Raw genomic sequence first — 16,183 nt, 5'->3', positions numbered from 1 at the left:
TGGCCTTGCTGGCTGTGGTCTGGCATTGGCGGCTCATGTTCATCTTGGAGTCAATAATGACTCCAAGATCCCTTTCCGCCTCTGTGCTTTCAAGAAGGGAACTCCCCAGCCCGTATGTATGCTGTGGATTCCTTCTCCCAAGATGCAGCACCCTGCATTTGTCTACATTGAACTCCATCCTATTCTCGTCTGCCCACTTCCGTAGTTTGTCTAAATCTAGTTGCAGCCTCTCTCTCTCTCCCTTCGTGTGTCCACCTTGCTCTATATCTTAGTGTCATCAGCAAACTTGGACAGCATGCTTTCCACCTCCTCCTCCAAACCACTGATGAAGATGTTAAACAGTGCGAGCCCAAGGACCAAGCCCTGGGGTACCCCACTGCTCATATCTTGCCAGTTTGAGTACAACCCATCCACCACTACTCTCTGGGTGCACCCCATCAGCCAATTATTTACCCATCCAACTGTGCAGGCATCAACGCCACAGTCGCTTAATTTCTTGATGCAGATGGGGTGAGAGACAGCATCAAAGGCCTTCTTAAAGTCTAGAAAAACTACGTCCACAGCAACACCATCATCCAAGGATTTAGTTGCTTGGTCATAAAAGGCAATCAGGTTGGTCAGGCAGGACCTGCCTTTGATGAACCCATGCTGATTGCCCCTGAGCATGATCTCCCCTGCAGGCCCCCCACAGATGTGCTCGATGATTCTCTCTAAGATCTTCCCGAGCACTGAGGTGAGGCTTACAGGCCTACAGTTACTTGGGTCCTCCTTCCTCCCTTTCTTGAAAATTGGAACCACATTAGCCAGTTTCCAATCCCCCGGCACCTGGCCAGATGACCATAAATGCTCATACAGCCAGGCCAAGGGCTCCGCAATGACCCCTGCCAGCTCCCTCAACACCCTTGGGTGGAGGGCATCTGGACCTGCAGATTTAAAAATGTCTAGCCCTTCCAGAAGATCCCTAACTACATCTGCACCGACTGAAGGCCTGACAGAGCTATCCCTGAGATTGTCCCTACCTCTGGTAGGTGGGATATCCTGGTTCCTTGTTCAAGAAAAGAGGCAAAGAAACTGTTTCTCCTCAGAAATCATGAGTTCCCTCAGCCTCTCCTCAGAAGTCCTGTGTTCCAGGTTCCTAACCATGTTTGTTGACCTCTACTGGACTCTCCAATTTGTCCACAACATTTTTGTATTGGGGCACCCAAAACTGGACACAGTACTCCAGATGTGAGCTCACCAGGGCCAAATAGAGATGAAGAATCACTTCCCTCAATCTGCTGGCAACGCTCCTACCAATGTAAGCCAGTATGCCATTAGCCTTCCTCGCAACAAGGGCACACTGTTGGCTCATATTCAGCTTACTGGTCACTGTATCTCCCAGGTCCTTTTCTGCAGAGCTGCTGCTTAGCCAGTCAGTCCCCAGCCCATACCAGTGTGTGAGACTGTTCTGTCCTAAGTGCAGGGTTTAGCACTCGTCATTATTGAACTTGGTGAGATTTCTTTTGGTCCAATCTTCAATTTGTCAAGGTCTCTGTGAATCCTAATCCTACCCTCCAGCATATCTACTATTCCCCACAGCGTGGTCACCTGCAAACTTGCTGAGAGTGCATGCCATCCCATCTTCCAGGTCACTGTTGAAGATACTGAGCAAAACCAGGCCCAGGACCAACACCTGGGACACTCTACTTGACACTAGCTACCAACTAGACATTGAGCCATTAATTACTACACACTGAGTCCGAAGACCCCGTCAGTTTTCTATCTACATTACAGTCCGTTCACACTCATCCAATCCATACTTCTATAGCTTGCTTGCAAGAATTTTGTGGGAGACTATATAAAAAAAATGTTGCTAAAGTCCAGATATATCACATCCACTGTTCTCCCCACATCCACAGAGCTGGTCATCTCATGATAAAAGGCAATCAGGTTGGACAGACACGTCTTGCCCTTAGCGAATCCATACCGACTGTTCCTAATCACCTTCTCCAACTGCTTAGAAATGGATTCCTTGAGGACCTGCTCCACGATTTTACCAGGGACTGAGTTGAAGCCAACAGGTCTGTAGTCCCCTAGATCCTCTTGCTTCCCTTTCTTCAAGATGGGCACTATATGTACCCTTTTCCAGTCAGTTAAGACCTCTCCCAATGGCCATGAGTTTTCAAAGATATGGTCAGCAGCTCTGCAATCACATCTGTCAGCTCGCTCAGTACTCTGGTACATCACATCCACTCTCATGGACCTGCACATGTCTGGCTTTTCTAACTAGTCCTTAACGTGTTCTTTTACCACTGTTGGCTACTGACCTCCTCCCCCAACTGTGCTGCCAGGTGCAGTAGTTTGGGAGCTGACCTTGCCTGTGAAGACTGAGGTGAAAAGGTATTAAATACTTGAGCCTTTTCCAAGTCATCTATCACTACGAGATCCAAGGATTCTTTGAGGACCCCCCACCAGTAATGAACCAAAGCTTTCTCTAATATTCTTGTTGCAAACATACTTATAGAAACCCTTCTTGCTGTTACCCTTCACATCCTTTGCTAGTTGCAACTCTAGTTGAGTTTCTGCCTTCCTGATTACAATATTGCATGCCCAAGCAATACTCCCATGTTTCTCCCTAGTTATCTAAGTTTCCACCTCTTGTAAGCATACTTTTTGTGTTTTACCTCACTGGTGAGTTCCCTGCTACCCAAGCTGGTCTTCTGCCTTATTTGTTAGTCTTCCTGTGCATAAGGATGGTTTGTTCCTGCCCCTTCAGTAAGGTTTCTTAAAAGTACATCGAGGTCTCCTGGACTCCTTTCACCCTCGAACTGGCCTCCTAGGGGATCCTACCCATCAGTTTCCTGAGAGATTCAAAATCCAGAGTCCTTACACTCCATCCTTCCTTTCCTCAGGATCCTGAACTTAATCATCTCATGGTCACTGCTGCCCAAGTTGCCATCCACTACTACTACTACTACTACTACTACTACATTCCCCACCAATTCATCCCCACTTATGAGCAGTAGGTCAAGAAGAGCAGGGCCTCTAGCTGACCTCTCCAATGCTTAAACCAGGAAGTTGTCCCCAGCACTCTCCAGAAACTTCCTGGATTGCCTGTGCACTGCCCAGCAGATATCAAGGTGACTGCAGTCCCCCACAAGAACCAGGGCCTGTGATTGGGAAACTTCTACTATCCGTTTGAAGAAAGCCTCCTCTCCCTCATCCTCCTAGTTTGGAGGTCTAGAGAACATACCCATCATGATGTAATGCTTGCTGCTCTCCGCCTTTGGCCCATACCCAGAGACTTGCAACAGGCCTATCTCCAGTTTCATACTGGAGCTCTGGACAATCATATAGCTCTTTTACACAGTGTAACTCCTCCTCTTCTCCCCTGCCTGTCCTTCCTGAAAAGTTTGCACTCATCCATGAGTGCTTCAGTCAAGCGAGCTACGCCACCAAGTCTGTTATTTCAGTCGCATCATAGTTCCTTGACTGTGCAAGGCCTTCCGATTCTTCTCATTTGTTTCCCAGGCTCTGTGTATTCATGGAGGTAACCAGACAATTTCACCACTTCTCAGACAGAATAAGGCAACCTCACATCCCTTCCTGCTTGTGCTTCCTCCAGGGCACCCGCTTCCCCAATTACCTCAGGGCTTTGGTCTCAATCCACAAACTACTCAAAAATGTGCATTTAGAGAAACACTAGTGATAATTTTTAGCACTGAATTAAATACACTGAGTTCTGGGAAAATTAGCTATTGTAGCTGTGGGAGGATTCCTGTCCTAAGAATCCACAGAAGTAGATAAGCTCATTGGCAAAGCAACATTTCTCACTCCCCTCCACAAACCAAAAAATATCAAACAAGTTTTGTTCTATAAGAAATTGCACTGGACGTGTCTGAACAAGAACTTGGAAGTCATCTAGTTTAAGTCTATCATGGCAAGCTGTTCTCAAAGATGAACATCCTATTTTTTTTAAAAAGTAGAAAAATTTTAGGGGACAAAGTATAATAACCATTTCCAGTGTCCTAATGCCACCTTGTGGTACACAGGAGGGGAACATGCTCCGTTTTACAACATAACAATTAAATTAAATGGTTTAAGAGGAGAAAAATGCCACATTTTAACCAAAACACACAAAAGGAAAGAACTGTTCCCTATTTTGGACAGGGATCAAGAAAAGCATTAAGAGTAGAAGGAATAAGATGTTAACCATTTATCAATTCATCCAATGGAATAGATTTGCACAGAAACTACAAAGACTAGTAGTCTCCCCCCATCACCCCCACAAAAAAAATCATATCTTTGTAAGCTACAGGGAACTACCTTAGAAAGATCACTGAACATACTCTCCGAAGACAAGTGTGTAGACTAATAATATTGCTCTAACCAAAGGAGTTGCAAGAGCCAGGCTTTTGATCAAACACTGGTCTTTAACCATGTGATTTGTGCTGCAAACCAATTTGGCTTGTAGATGGGCTTTTCTCTGTGGCTGTAGGAGACAGGATTACAAGCAATGACCTCAAGCTGCAGAGCAAACTTAGGTTGGAGATTAAGAAGAACCTTCTGACTATGGGGGTGGGTCAAGCATTGGACCAAGTTTCCTAGAGAAGTGGTGTAATCTCCATCCCTGGAAGTTTTCAAGAACAGGTTAGACAGACACTTGGCTGGGATGATTTAGTTCAGGGGTGGGGAAGATGCGGCCTGCCAGGCCATTCTACCTGGCCTGTGGGGCCCCTAAAAAATGTAGGGAATTAATATTTATCTGCCCTGGGCTGCCTGTCACGTGGTCCTCAATGGCTTGCCAAAACTCAGTAAGCAACCTCCATCTGAAATAATTGCCCGCCCCTGATTTAGTCAGTGATCATGATCCTGCCTTTAGCAGGGGGCTGGACTAGATGACCTCATAAGATCCCTTTTAGCCCTACTTTCCAATTATCCTATGGCCTAGAAAAATAAATACCTTGAAAAACAAAATCTGTTCTGGTACATGCATCTGTCAAAGCCAGTCATAGAGGTTGTATAAACGTGAGCTTCACTCCCCATCCCTACATACACACTGTTCCTAACATCTATTTGTATCATCACATGTATTAGGGCTCCTGATAAATATCTTTTCCAAATGGTACAGCAGTCATAAAACTCACTCATTCAGTGGATTAGAACCTGAAGTATTGGGTGTATACAGGTCCTGTCATTTTTTGTTTAATACCTCTAAACTGCTTGCAGTCCATTAAGAGCATGGAAATCGCCCTTTTCCCCCTGGACATTCCCTATCATTAAGCAATACTAATTTATTTTTCATATAGAAAAATAGAATTATCAAACAAGTATCTAATTATTCACTGTTTCATGAAGGTTATACAGACAACCTACTTAGAACAAGAAAGAAAACAACAGCACATTTCTCACTCAAGTGAAGAACTGGGCACCTATAAACCCAGAATACAAATCACTTGTAAACACATTTTGGAAATTCTTTGCTTTGAATTAAATGGAAAATCCTAAGCACTCTCAAATGCCTCAAAATCACAACTTAGGAAGACCTGAAGTAGAGCTCCTCCAAATTAACTCATCCCTTCTTTGCGGACTGACAATCTATCAGAAAGCTAAGGGTATGACTGAGTTAATCCCATACAGAGCACAATAAAGTCCAAGTCAAGTCTTTTCTTATTAATACAGTTTGGGAAGTTCTACAAGACTTCTCTTCACTACTGGCTAGAAACCACTGAAGACTTTCCCATCCCCCAGTTTTAAGAACTGCAGGAGTGGAGTGGAGAGAGAAAACTTACAGAACCCACTTCACTATCTTCTGAATATTTTGTCCAAAATGTATTCCATCACCAGCTATAAGCATGGGTCTCTAAACCAGATTCGACAGATCAGTATTTAGGAATCAAGTTACTTTATAAGTACTTTTGCTTTAAATTGGAGGATTTAACTAAAAAAGTCTACGGGTGTCACCTTCTAGCACGCACTGGAGATAAGCCTCTGGTCCCAAATCCATGTGCAGTTTACAGAAGGAAAAAATGTGATGCAAGGAGACAGCTACATTGCCAAGTGAGGTGCATGGAGCCATCCTGTACCAGAAATCTAGTTATGTGCAAACTGTTGCATATTTTTAAAAGCAGAAGAAACTTGGGTTTAACAGAGACTGAAAAGGGCTAGGACTTCAGCACAGAAAGAAGGCTGAGGGGCTGGAATATGAGACAGGTCTATAAAATCATGAAGAGTGTGCACCAAGTAAACCCAGAACTACTGTTCCCCTAGTCCTAGAAAACTAGAACTAGGGAGCACCCACTGAAATTACAAGACAAGTTTAAAACTAACAGAAAGTTTTTGGGTTTTTTTGTAACAGCATGTAATTAACTTGAACTCATTACCACAAAAGGTTGTGGAGGCAGCTAGTATAACCAGGTTTAAACAGACTAGGTAAATTTGAAACGCTATATCCATTCATAGTTATTAAATGGAACAGTCAAGAACGTATCCTCTGGCATCTCTAAATCAATGGTGTTGGGTGCCATGGAGGGTATAATGCAGGACAGATCACTCTAGATATACCCTGTTTGTATGCCTTCCCTTTAAAGCATCCACTCCCACCACTGTCTGAAAAAGGATACTGGGCTAGATAGATGACTAGTTTCATCTAGTACAGTACTTATGTTCTTCCAGTGACCTACCATGAGCAGTACTTTCTCATCCAGGGATCCTTAGCATTAAAGCGTACAGTGATCTGGAGGGACCTATGTGCTTCAAATCTTATCTCTGAGAAGGAATCAAATTCCAGTGACTGGCTTATTTAGAAGACATAGTTTCTTTCTTCCCTTCAAACAGATTGCAGATCAGAGAAGGCACAGCAACATGTAGAATAATTACCTTTTGATGGCCACCAGTGATTTTGCTACTGTGTAAGATTCTGGCAAAGTTTGTCCAAAATGCATGGAAACATGACAGCCCATTAAAATCAGTGTTACTTATTGAAATCCAGTGTAAAGGAAGAAAAAGCAGTAAAAATAAATTTATGCAGCAATACTGCATATGCAGATATCCTGGGGTAGTTACAGGCTACAATGCAACCTAGAGGTAAATACCATAGCAGCACTCACTGCTGCAGCTCCCCTGGGATATCCTGACTATATTTATTTTATATCCAAGTTAATTTATATCACTGTAAATAACACTAGTGTTAACATGTTGCAGGTCCAGGACCATAAATAAAATGTGAGATTTTTAACAGTTATTTTTTTCCTTTTTTAAGTATACAGCCCTTCAAAATCAGGCCACCACAATTCTTGAATATGGATGTAGGAACTTTCCTTTAGACACCCATTTAAGTCTTACTTCAAGTCTTTAGAAAAGGATGGCTGTAGCTAAGTTGCTTTGAATCTAACTGTTGGTGATTAAGGGAAGTCAAGAAGTCTGACCAGCTCCCTTCCTCCTATGACAATCATACAATACACAGTACCTAAATGTTATGCTTTACAAACACAAAGCATTCCTTTGATTGCACTGTGCTAGGGTGAGCTGCTTTTGCATTTTAAAAAGCCATGCAGTCCTAGGTCATGCTAGCAAACAAAAGGTTGAGTTCATAAGTCTGTGTTTCAAATTACAGACCCATGTGAATAACAGCATTAATATTCTGTTGATCCCAAACATACTAAATTTGTTGTCAGAGCACTATTTTCTATGATTACTCACTTGAAATGACCTTTCCATTGTTATTGCAAAATAGTACTCTCTCCTGGGATATCTGCGCTCACAGATAAATACTTGATTGCATATCCTGCCCTTTTCTCCTGTCTGCTTGGTAAACAGCTTCTTCCCAATCATTTTGGAGGAGATATCTTTTGCTTCTTCAGGACTAGAATAAGAGAAGCTCAGGTGTGACAAGGAAAATGCTGGAACAACAAAAGTAGCTTACAAATAAATGTAACTAGCTTTTATAGTTCTACTTATAATGAAAGCCATTTGTTACTGTGAATTAATAGTTCAGAGAAGTACAAATTTCAGTCCACAAGTGGACCAAAGATTTTTTCCCCATACAACTGATAACTTAGAAAAGCAACTTACGAAAAAACTATTTTCACTCCTCCTCTGAGGCCACCTTCAAATGTTCCTTTTCCTCTACCACCAGCTAAAACCTGTGCTTTTACCACAAGGTCCTTTGAACCTAGAATGAAAGAAACCCAAAATGTCAAACCGAAGCTCTTAAAAATATTTAGTGCTAGATAAAGTAACCAAGGCTACTTCCAGGTTTCTCCCTCTGCCCTAAAAACAGTAAGCAAACATTCAAGAACCAGTGTAGCAAACACCAGACATGGGTTACTTGGCAAACTTGTCTCAAAATAAAAGCAACAAAACCAATTTCAGGCTGAGGTGCAAGCAGCCTCTAGATCACTAGCATTCAAAGACAATTTAAAAACAAATATAAGACACATCTGGATTTTGAAAATGCTGATCTTTGGTTTTAATGTACCAATATTCAGTCACTGACACAAGAGTGAGTTAATTAACATTTTCCTCTGGTCTCAGTACTTACTTCCTTTAAAAGACAATCAGAGTGTAATTATGACTTCTCAAGTCATTATAGGTCAAGAGTTTCTTTTTAATACAAAAAGAAAGAGTCACATGTATCCATCCTATCAGTTTTGCTAGTGAGGGCAGACAAGCAAAATATTTACTTAAAGTTATCCTCTTTATCCTCCAAATGACAGTTACTTGCATAACCAAAAAAGCCCCAGCGAAACAGAGGACTTAAGCACATGCTTCATTGCTTTGCAGAAATCACAAAGAAGAAATCTACTGCATTTGGGGGAAGAATAAAGTCATGATGAAGTGGGACATCCTATTGTGCTAAGAAGAAAAAGAAAATGTTGGATTAAATCATGCCTGACAAAGGAGAGCCCTGCTAGTAAAACATCAACAAAGTCTTATAAAATAACACTTGAAACATCTAGAGCAGCCAAGTTTGAGGGTTTTTATGAAAAATGTTTTCCAGATGAGTGGTCACTGACAAGGTAACTTCAATTATTTCTTTCAAACTGGCCTAAAGGAGAAAGCAGTTACAATGAATCACTTCAACTTCTGAGTCCACTCTGGAATTGTGCTGACTTATGCACAGCATTAAGATGTCTGGGAGCATAATTCATTTTCCTTTGTACTGCCATAAGTCAGGCCACTCCATGAATTTCTTCCCAGTGATTTTTGGGAAGCGTCATTTGTGATTTCTGAAATGAATTACGAAAGGGCACTGCCAGCTTGAGGTACCTGAGTGGAACTAGTCTGGATCCACATAAAATTATATAGGCATCACTAATCACCTAATAACTCAAAATTAACTTGTACATTCCAATGAGCCAACCAATCTTAGTGTTCTCATGTATACTCTCACTGCCCCTGCATGTGGGGACAAGACTAGAGGTACACCGATATAGATTTTTGGGGCCACCATCAATAGCTGATATTTAAGGAGGCATACTGGCCAATACCAATATGATTTCCGATATAGCTGCCTCCAGCTTATAAATCTGGTGTGGTAGAAGGGGACGGGGCAGGGTCAGTCACTGCCCAGGCCATGGGGATGGCTCCCGCTGCTGCCTGCATCCCAGTGGGGTGGTGGGGAGGTCCATCTGCCCTCCAGATTTGTGCGAGGTGGGGTGGGCTGCACCTGGCTCTTCTCTGCAGGGGCTGGGCTCAAAGCAGACACCGGCAGCACTGGGAGGATGCTGCATCCACCCCAAACTTCACCACCACTCTGCTCCCAGCCCCGCCTCAATGGCCTGCCTCCACCCACACGCTGGGAAGAGCCGGGGCGTGCTGGGCGGCTTGCGGCACTGGAAGCAGAGCGGTGGCAAAATTTGAGGTGGATGCAGCATCGTCCTAGCACCGCTGGTGCCTACTCTAAGCCTAACCCCCGCCAAGAAGAGCCCCATGCAGACCTGGCTGCAGCCCCCTCCCCCCCATGCCCTCCCAGGGTGCAAGCAGCAGCAGGAGAAGCCACCCTCCCCATTCCTCTCCCCCACCCGCATGAGTTGCACGGCTCTGCCTGGGCAGCACCTGCCCCCGCCTCCTTCCTCACCACAGGGGGCGTTGATCTGCCACCCCCACTCCCCTTCCCTCCCACCACACTGGACTTTCCACGCTGCCGGCTGTGCTCCTCACTGCCTGAGTGCTGCGCTGCAGCTGAGCACAGCATGGGCATTTATCAGCCAAATTATCCAATACAGCCATTTTTCTTTATATTGGATTGATCTGATGTCAGACCAATGTATCAGCGCACCTCTATACAAGACTTGAATAAAGGACAATGCTCAACTGACCTCTACAGTGAAGATATTAGAGCTAAACAGGATGGCTAAAAATCAACGAATTTTTTAAAAATGAAGATAATCAGATTTTTATTTAAATAAGTTTTTTATTTAATCATACTTTGTTTTAAGATGCTTTTAAAAAAAAACAAAACACAAAACCTATATATAGTTTTTATTTAAGATATGTTAAAGCTCAAAGATGCCACGGAATCCATCCCCATTATTATGGTGGCACTCCACCATGGCTGGGGGGGGGCTGGCCTCACCCCCCCACCCCACTCCATCCCCCTCTGCCTCCAAGGAGAATAGAGTCCAACTTTATTGTTCATTCACAGAAATCTGTAGATATGTGAACATTGCAGTACTTCTACTTTATGTACCAAAAACAGATGTCCCAAAGTATATCAAAATTTCCCTCTACCCACTAATTAGCTAAGGAAACAGTTCAAAGATGAAACAGTGGGGATAATCAAAGTTTTTACTTGAAAATAAATTAGGTTTCCTTTTCAGCATGCCAATGCAAATTTTAGCTTTTGGCTTGAGGAAGCCACAATTTTTTTTGTTAAATGAGAAAACCCAGAACTTGCCAGACTATTTCCAAACAACAGCCTGAAATATAATGTACAGGCTTCAGTATTTTTTGTTTAAATGGCCCCTGATGAATATTTACTTTAGGATGCGATGTGATCTAACCCACGATTCTAACAATCACACCACCTGCCATACCTGTGTGATTTTGGGATCAGGGAGAAGATGCCAATTGCACCTTATTTTCTGGTGCAGGGGGAGTCCAGGACCGTAAGTCTGGGTTCCCCATGCAACAGCAAGATGAAGCCAGGGTGCCTATAATCAGCTGATCATCAATTAGGACCGGGAACAAAACTGGTTCGCAACCACAGCCACCAATCAGCTGAGCATCAAAACCCCAGCTAGGAAGCACAGGGACCCTGGGATTGGACTGCAACAGCTGAGTGCCAGGTTCCCCTCACAATGGCAGCTATAAAAACCATATGTGCCACCCAGCTAAGTGGCCCACAGGGTTTAGACAGGTCCCCATGCACAAGGACCCAGGCACTGGCTGCTGCAGCCCAATACCAGACTCCCCATGCACCGGGAGCTATGAAACCATGTTTGACATCCAGCTGGGAAGCACAAAAGTTCTGGACAGATCTGGGTGCATAGGAAGTTTTATAGCTCCTAGTGCATAGAGGCAGCCTGATGCTGGGATTCCACTGGAATATTCCACATTTAATGTGGAATAACTTTGTGGCTTGTTTGTATCGCACCTTAAACTGACTTGCAAAATTTGGCCAGGTTACTATTAAATGCACAGTTAAACTGTTACTCACATCTTAAATGCAATGCGTGTCAGGGGCTTATGAGAACAAGCAAAGGCAATAAAGGAAATTCTCAGTCTACTCTGTACTGTTCATTGGTCAAAAGTAAAATTATTTCAAGACATTGGCCTATAGTTCCCTGTGTCTTATGAAGTAATTTTGTGTGTGTAGACCCTCATTTGCCAGTGAGCCTAACTTCTGTTCCTGGACAACTGGTAAAACAACAACAACAACAACAACAACAACAATTGTTCAGCCTGTGAAAGAACATGACTTGCTGGGGAGGAATCAACACGGCTTTGTCAAAGGGGGGAGGGGAGAAAGGGGGGGAGGGGACTACAGGGAAAAAAATCAGCCCTCACCAACCTACTAAAGTTGTTGTTGGCTTTTTGTTGGGTTTTTGAGTGTTAATGAGTGGGTTGACTGGGGTGATCCAACTGACAGTGGATTTCTAAAAAGCCTTTGACAAGGTCCCCCATCCATCAGAGGGTCTTAATTAACTTATGTAGTCATGAGATTACAGAGAACAGCCACTTGTGGATTAAAAATTGGCTCAAAGACAAAATGCACATAATTATGATGGTAAGTATAATGGTCTCAGTTTTCAGGATGGAAACAAGTAAACTGAGGGGTCCACCAGGGATCTGTGTTGGGACCAGTGCTGTTAATAAATGGATCTGGAAAAGGGGGTGAATAGTGTGGTGGCCAAATCTGCCGAAATTATTCAGAGCAGTAACGGCCAAGGAAGACTGTGAGGGACCACAGAAGGATCTGGCACAACTGAGCAAATGGGCAACTAAATGGCAGATGCAACTTCAAAGTAGTTAAGTGTAAACTGATGCACCTGGACAAAAATAACTCAAACTGTACCTACACTATGATGGGCTCTACATTAAACTGTTACCCCAGAGAAAATGGTGATGATGACCATGAAAGCTTGGCCAGACCTACACATGAAATTTAAATGACCAAATTAAATTAACAGTGCATCTTGTACAAGAATGCAAGATCGTGACTGGGACCATGTAAAATTAAGCAATCCCAATTGCTTTCATCTCCTGTGCTAGTTGCAAATGTACCCAATGTATTATTATGCTAAACCATTAATAAATAATTGTATATCCCAATATGACTATCCTCTTTGCTGACACATCCTCACTTGATTAAGGCATACTTTTTGGAACAGGCATTCAATGTCTGTTTGGGGTTTTGCAAATGTCTCTGCAGACCATCACTGGTTCAGAGTATTTCAGGCTCTGCCCCACTGTTAACTACCCAAAATAGTGTCCTGTGATCAATGGACAAGGTATACCATTTAGGCAATCAAGACCCATCCTATTTCATTGAAATGTAAGCTCTAGATTGATCAAAAGCTTGCAAGAACAAGTTTCACAACTGGACAACCCAAAATATGATCCAAGTAGTTAGCAACTGTAATATGATGGTCTCTCCCTACCTGTTTTTTTCAGGTCTGTAATCAACCAACTATCAAAGAGGAATGCTTTGAAGCTATACAATTGAAGAGTTAGAAGAAGAAAACAGTTGCTGGCAAGATGCAGTAGGAGAGAGAGAAGTCACTGCAACATTGTAACCTGCACCCAGCTGAACACTCTCCCTGGATCCCCAACCAATGAAGGCTGCAAACACTGAAACGGCTTTCTGCCTGCATTGGTGGGAAACACTATTGCAGCTAACATATACTAGGACTTTTGTGATAGACTCCTTCTCAATATTCAGTAAATGAGCTTTCTGTCACCTAGTTTTATAGCTCGTTCATGGTATAACTATTAAAGTCTTTCTGCCATTAAATCGAATGAGGTGTCATGTCAATCCTTACCTACACTAGGATCAAATCCCACTTTCACTGCAACACTCAGCAACTGTTAAAAAGGCAAACACAATGTTAGGGATTATTAAGGGAACTGAAAATAAAATGGACAGTATCATCATGCCCCTTTATAAATCCACGATGCATCCACCCCTGGACTGCTGTGCCGTTCAGGTCCCCACACCTAAAAAAGGATATAGAAGATCCAAAGAAGGTCCAGAGAAGGGCAAGGAGGAAGATCAGAGGGGCTTCCATATGAGGAGAAGCAAAAGAGGCTAGCCCTATGCAGTTTAGAAGAGAGAGGCTTGAGGGGGGATAAGGGTTTACAAAATACTAGCAAAAAAAAAAAAGAAACGGATTTGTTTACTCTGTCACCCAATACAAGAACGAGAGGTCATAACATGAAACAAGTAGGTAGGTAGTTTTAAACTTACAAAAGGAAACACTTTTTCACACATCATGTAATGAAAGTGTGGAACTCATTTTCACCAGAAGTTGTAGAAGCTGATAATTTACTCAGATTGAAACAGACTCCAATTCTTGGAGGAAAGGGGCACCAGTAGCTGTTGAGCATGGGAGTTAGGGATACAGCCTCTGAATTGGAATTTCCCAGGCCTGAAATGGTGGAAGCTGAAAGAGACACAGGAACACCAGGGAAAAAAAAGAGATAGGTTCTGCCCAATTCACTCTCCCTCCCAGCATCTACTTTGCCACCGTGCGACACAGAAGACTGGGCAAGATGGACCTATTATGGTCTGACCAGTAAATGGCAATTCTTATGTTCTAGATCAGAACAATAATAGATTAATTACACCTAACAGAATTATTTTTAGAATATTATGTTACTGTAGCACATAGGAGCCCAGTCTCATGAGTCTCTTGGAAGGACACAAAAGACTGTAGTCTTCAAGTTTCATGTGCTGGGCACTAGCAGTCCATAGCACCCTTTCATTGCATTATGAGGCTCCCAACCATGCAAACAAATGAACAACATAAAAACAAATGCACCACAATATTTTGGAGGAAACAAATGTCAGAAGAAAAATTTAACAATTCACACCTTTAGGGAAGGCTTTCAAGGAAGACTAACTTGTTTATCAAATTTTTAAGAAGCTGTAAAACTTCTTAAAAAAACCCATGTTAATAGCATGTTAACTTTCCTCCTTGAAAAGTGAGCCAGACACTAGCTGTTATTTCCAGCACTTGAGGTGTTGGAAGTGTTTTAGGAAATAGTCCCAGAGGTAAGCACCATTCATAGCTGCAGCATATTACAAAAAGTGATAAAGAGCAGTAGTAGCATTCAGCAGCAACCCAATACAAAATGAAGTAACACACCTGCTAAAATATTTGCTTTGCAAGAAGTTTTTGACTTGTAGATCGCAACACAGTGAACAGGGAGTTCTCAGAGTCAAAAACAATTCTTATATTAATAGGTCAGCACTTACATTAAATACTAGTCTGTCTGGTCCTATCCCAGTTTATACACAGTCCATGGAGAGATGCATATAAGACTAAGTTCTTTAATATAGAACAGGACGTCCACTTCACGCAAATATGGTAATTAGCTCTTAATTAGAGACTTTAAAGTTTATTTGTGCCTTGTGTTTAAAAGCAAGAATACATGCTCAAACACTGTGCCTCTTGCTAGTAGACATCTGCCTGCAGTCCACTGTCTTGAGCTAACCGGGTGTGAGCTAAAGGTGCATCTCTCCAGACAAAGTTCATATTGGCTTCCTTCAGAACTTAATTCACTCACTGCCCAAGTATAAGGATCAGTATTCCACAGTTGTCCCTTAGCTGAATTTTTCCAGTAGTTAGCTATGGCCCTTTATCTGTAATAATTATGGTATTTAATAAGTTTTGGTTTCTCAAATGGACTCTGCCTTTAAGTGTAGTTAACTTTGAAGCAACTACACTTGTCCTCACTGTCTAATATAACAATATGCCCAAAGAATTCTTGATCTTCAGGCCATTTTTAATTAAGTCTGCTTTAATGTTAACAGCTTTCTTAACAGAGAAAAGTTTTATAGCTACTAATGAAATTGTCTGCCCTCTTTAAGATTTATGGCTTGCATTTGTAACTTACCTGTACAGGTACTCCTCACTTAATGTCATCCCAGTTAATGTTGTTTTGTTATTATGTCGATGATCTATTAGAGAACACACTCGTTTGAAGTTGCGCTATGTTCGGATACAACGTTGTTTTGCCGCTGCCTGCTAGTTGGCAACTACTGTGATGTAATTGGACTTGCTTAACATCATTTCACTTAAAGTTGCATTATTCAAGAATGTAACCACAACATTAAGCGAGGAGTAGCTGTAGTTGAAAGTCTGTTAACATAAAATTAGATGAGCATGACATAGGGGAGACATTTAAGTCTCATGTGAGCCCTTCTAGTACAAGAGTGGCTCTTTCAATATAGCACCCCCACCCCCAGCAGGGGCCTGAGCCAGAACAGGCTACAGCCACCCCAAAATTCCTGTAAAGTGCTTTTTTTTTTATGGCTGTCAGCAGCCTTTATTATTAAAAGCTCACATCTCTGAACTGCAGGCTGTGCATTTCTCTTTTCAAATAAACAAGCATGAGTGTCAAACACTGAACTAAAAAAAAAGTGGGATCAAATGTAAAAAGACAATGTTTCATTCTTCCTAAATGCAAATCAGCTGAAATGTACTTGGCTAAAACCTGGGGGGGGGTGGGGGGGGGGGGGGGTAAATCTTAGCTG

At 42.5% G+C, this 16,183-nt stretch overlaps 1 protein-coding gene across 2 annotated transcripts in view; it reads right to left on the bottom strand.

Moving 5' to 3' along the window:
* Positions 1–16,183, bottom strand: part of SUCLA2 (succinate-CoA ligase ADP-forming beta subunit) — a 180,406-nt gene that overhangs the window by 152,623 nt on the left and 11,600 nt on the right. For both annotated transcript variants that reach the window (XM_019525115.1, XM_019525114.1), the window contains exons 3-4: positions 8,053–8,152; positions 7,681–7,843 (exon numbers count right to left, since the gene is read on the bottom strand). In XM_019525115.1, the coding sequence (XP_019380660.1) occupies positions 7,681–7,843; positions 8,053–8,152 (263 nt within the window). The remainder of the gene's footprint in view (positions 1–7,680; positions 7,844–8,052; positions 8,153–16,183) is intronic.

This window comes from Gavialis gangeticus, unplaced genomic scaffold (assembly GCF_001723915.1).
Source record: "Gavialis gangeticus isolate Ggan-Ray unplaced genomic scaffold, GavGan_comp1, whole genome shotgun sequence".
In the NCBI taxonomy this organism is placed as follows: Eukaryota; Metazoa; Chordata; order Crocodylia; family Gavialidae; genus Gavialis; species Gavialis gangeticus.
The sequence above is the reverse complement of the archived record's forward strand: the minus strand, read 5'-3'. Positions and strand labels throughout refer to the sequence as shown.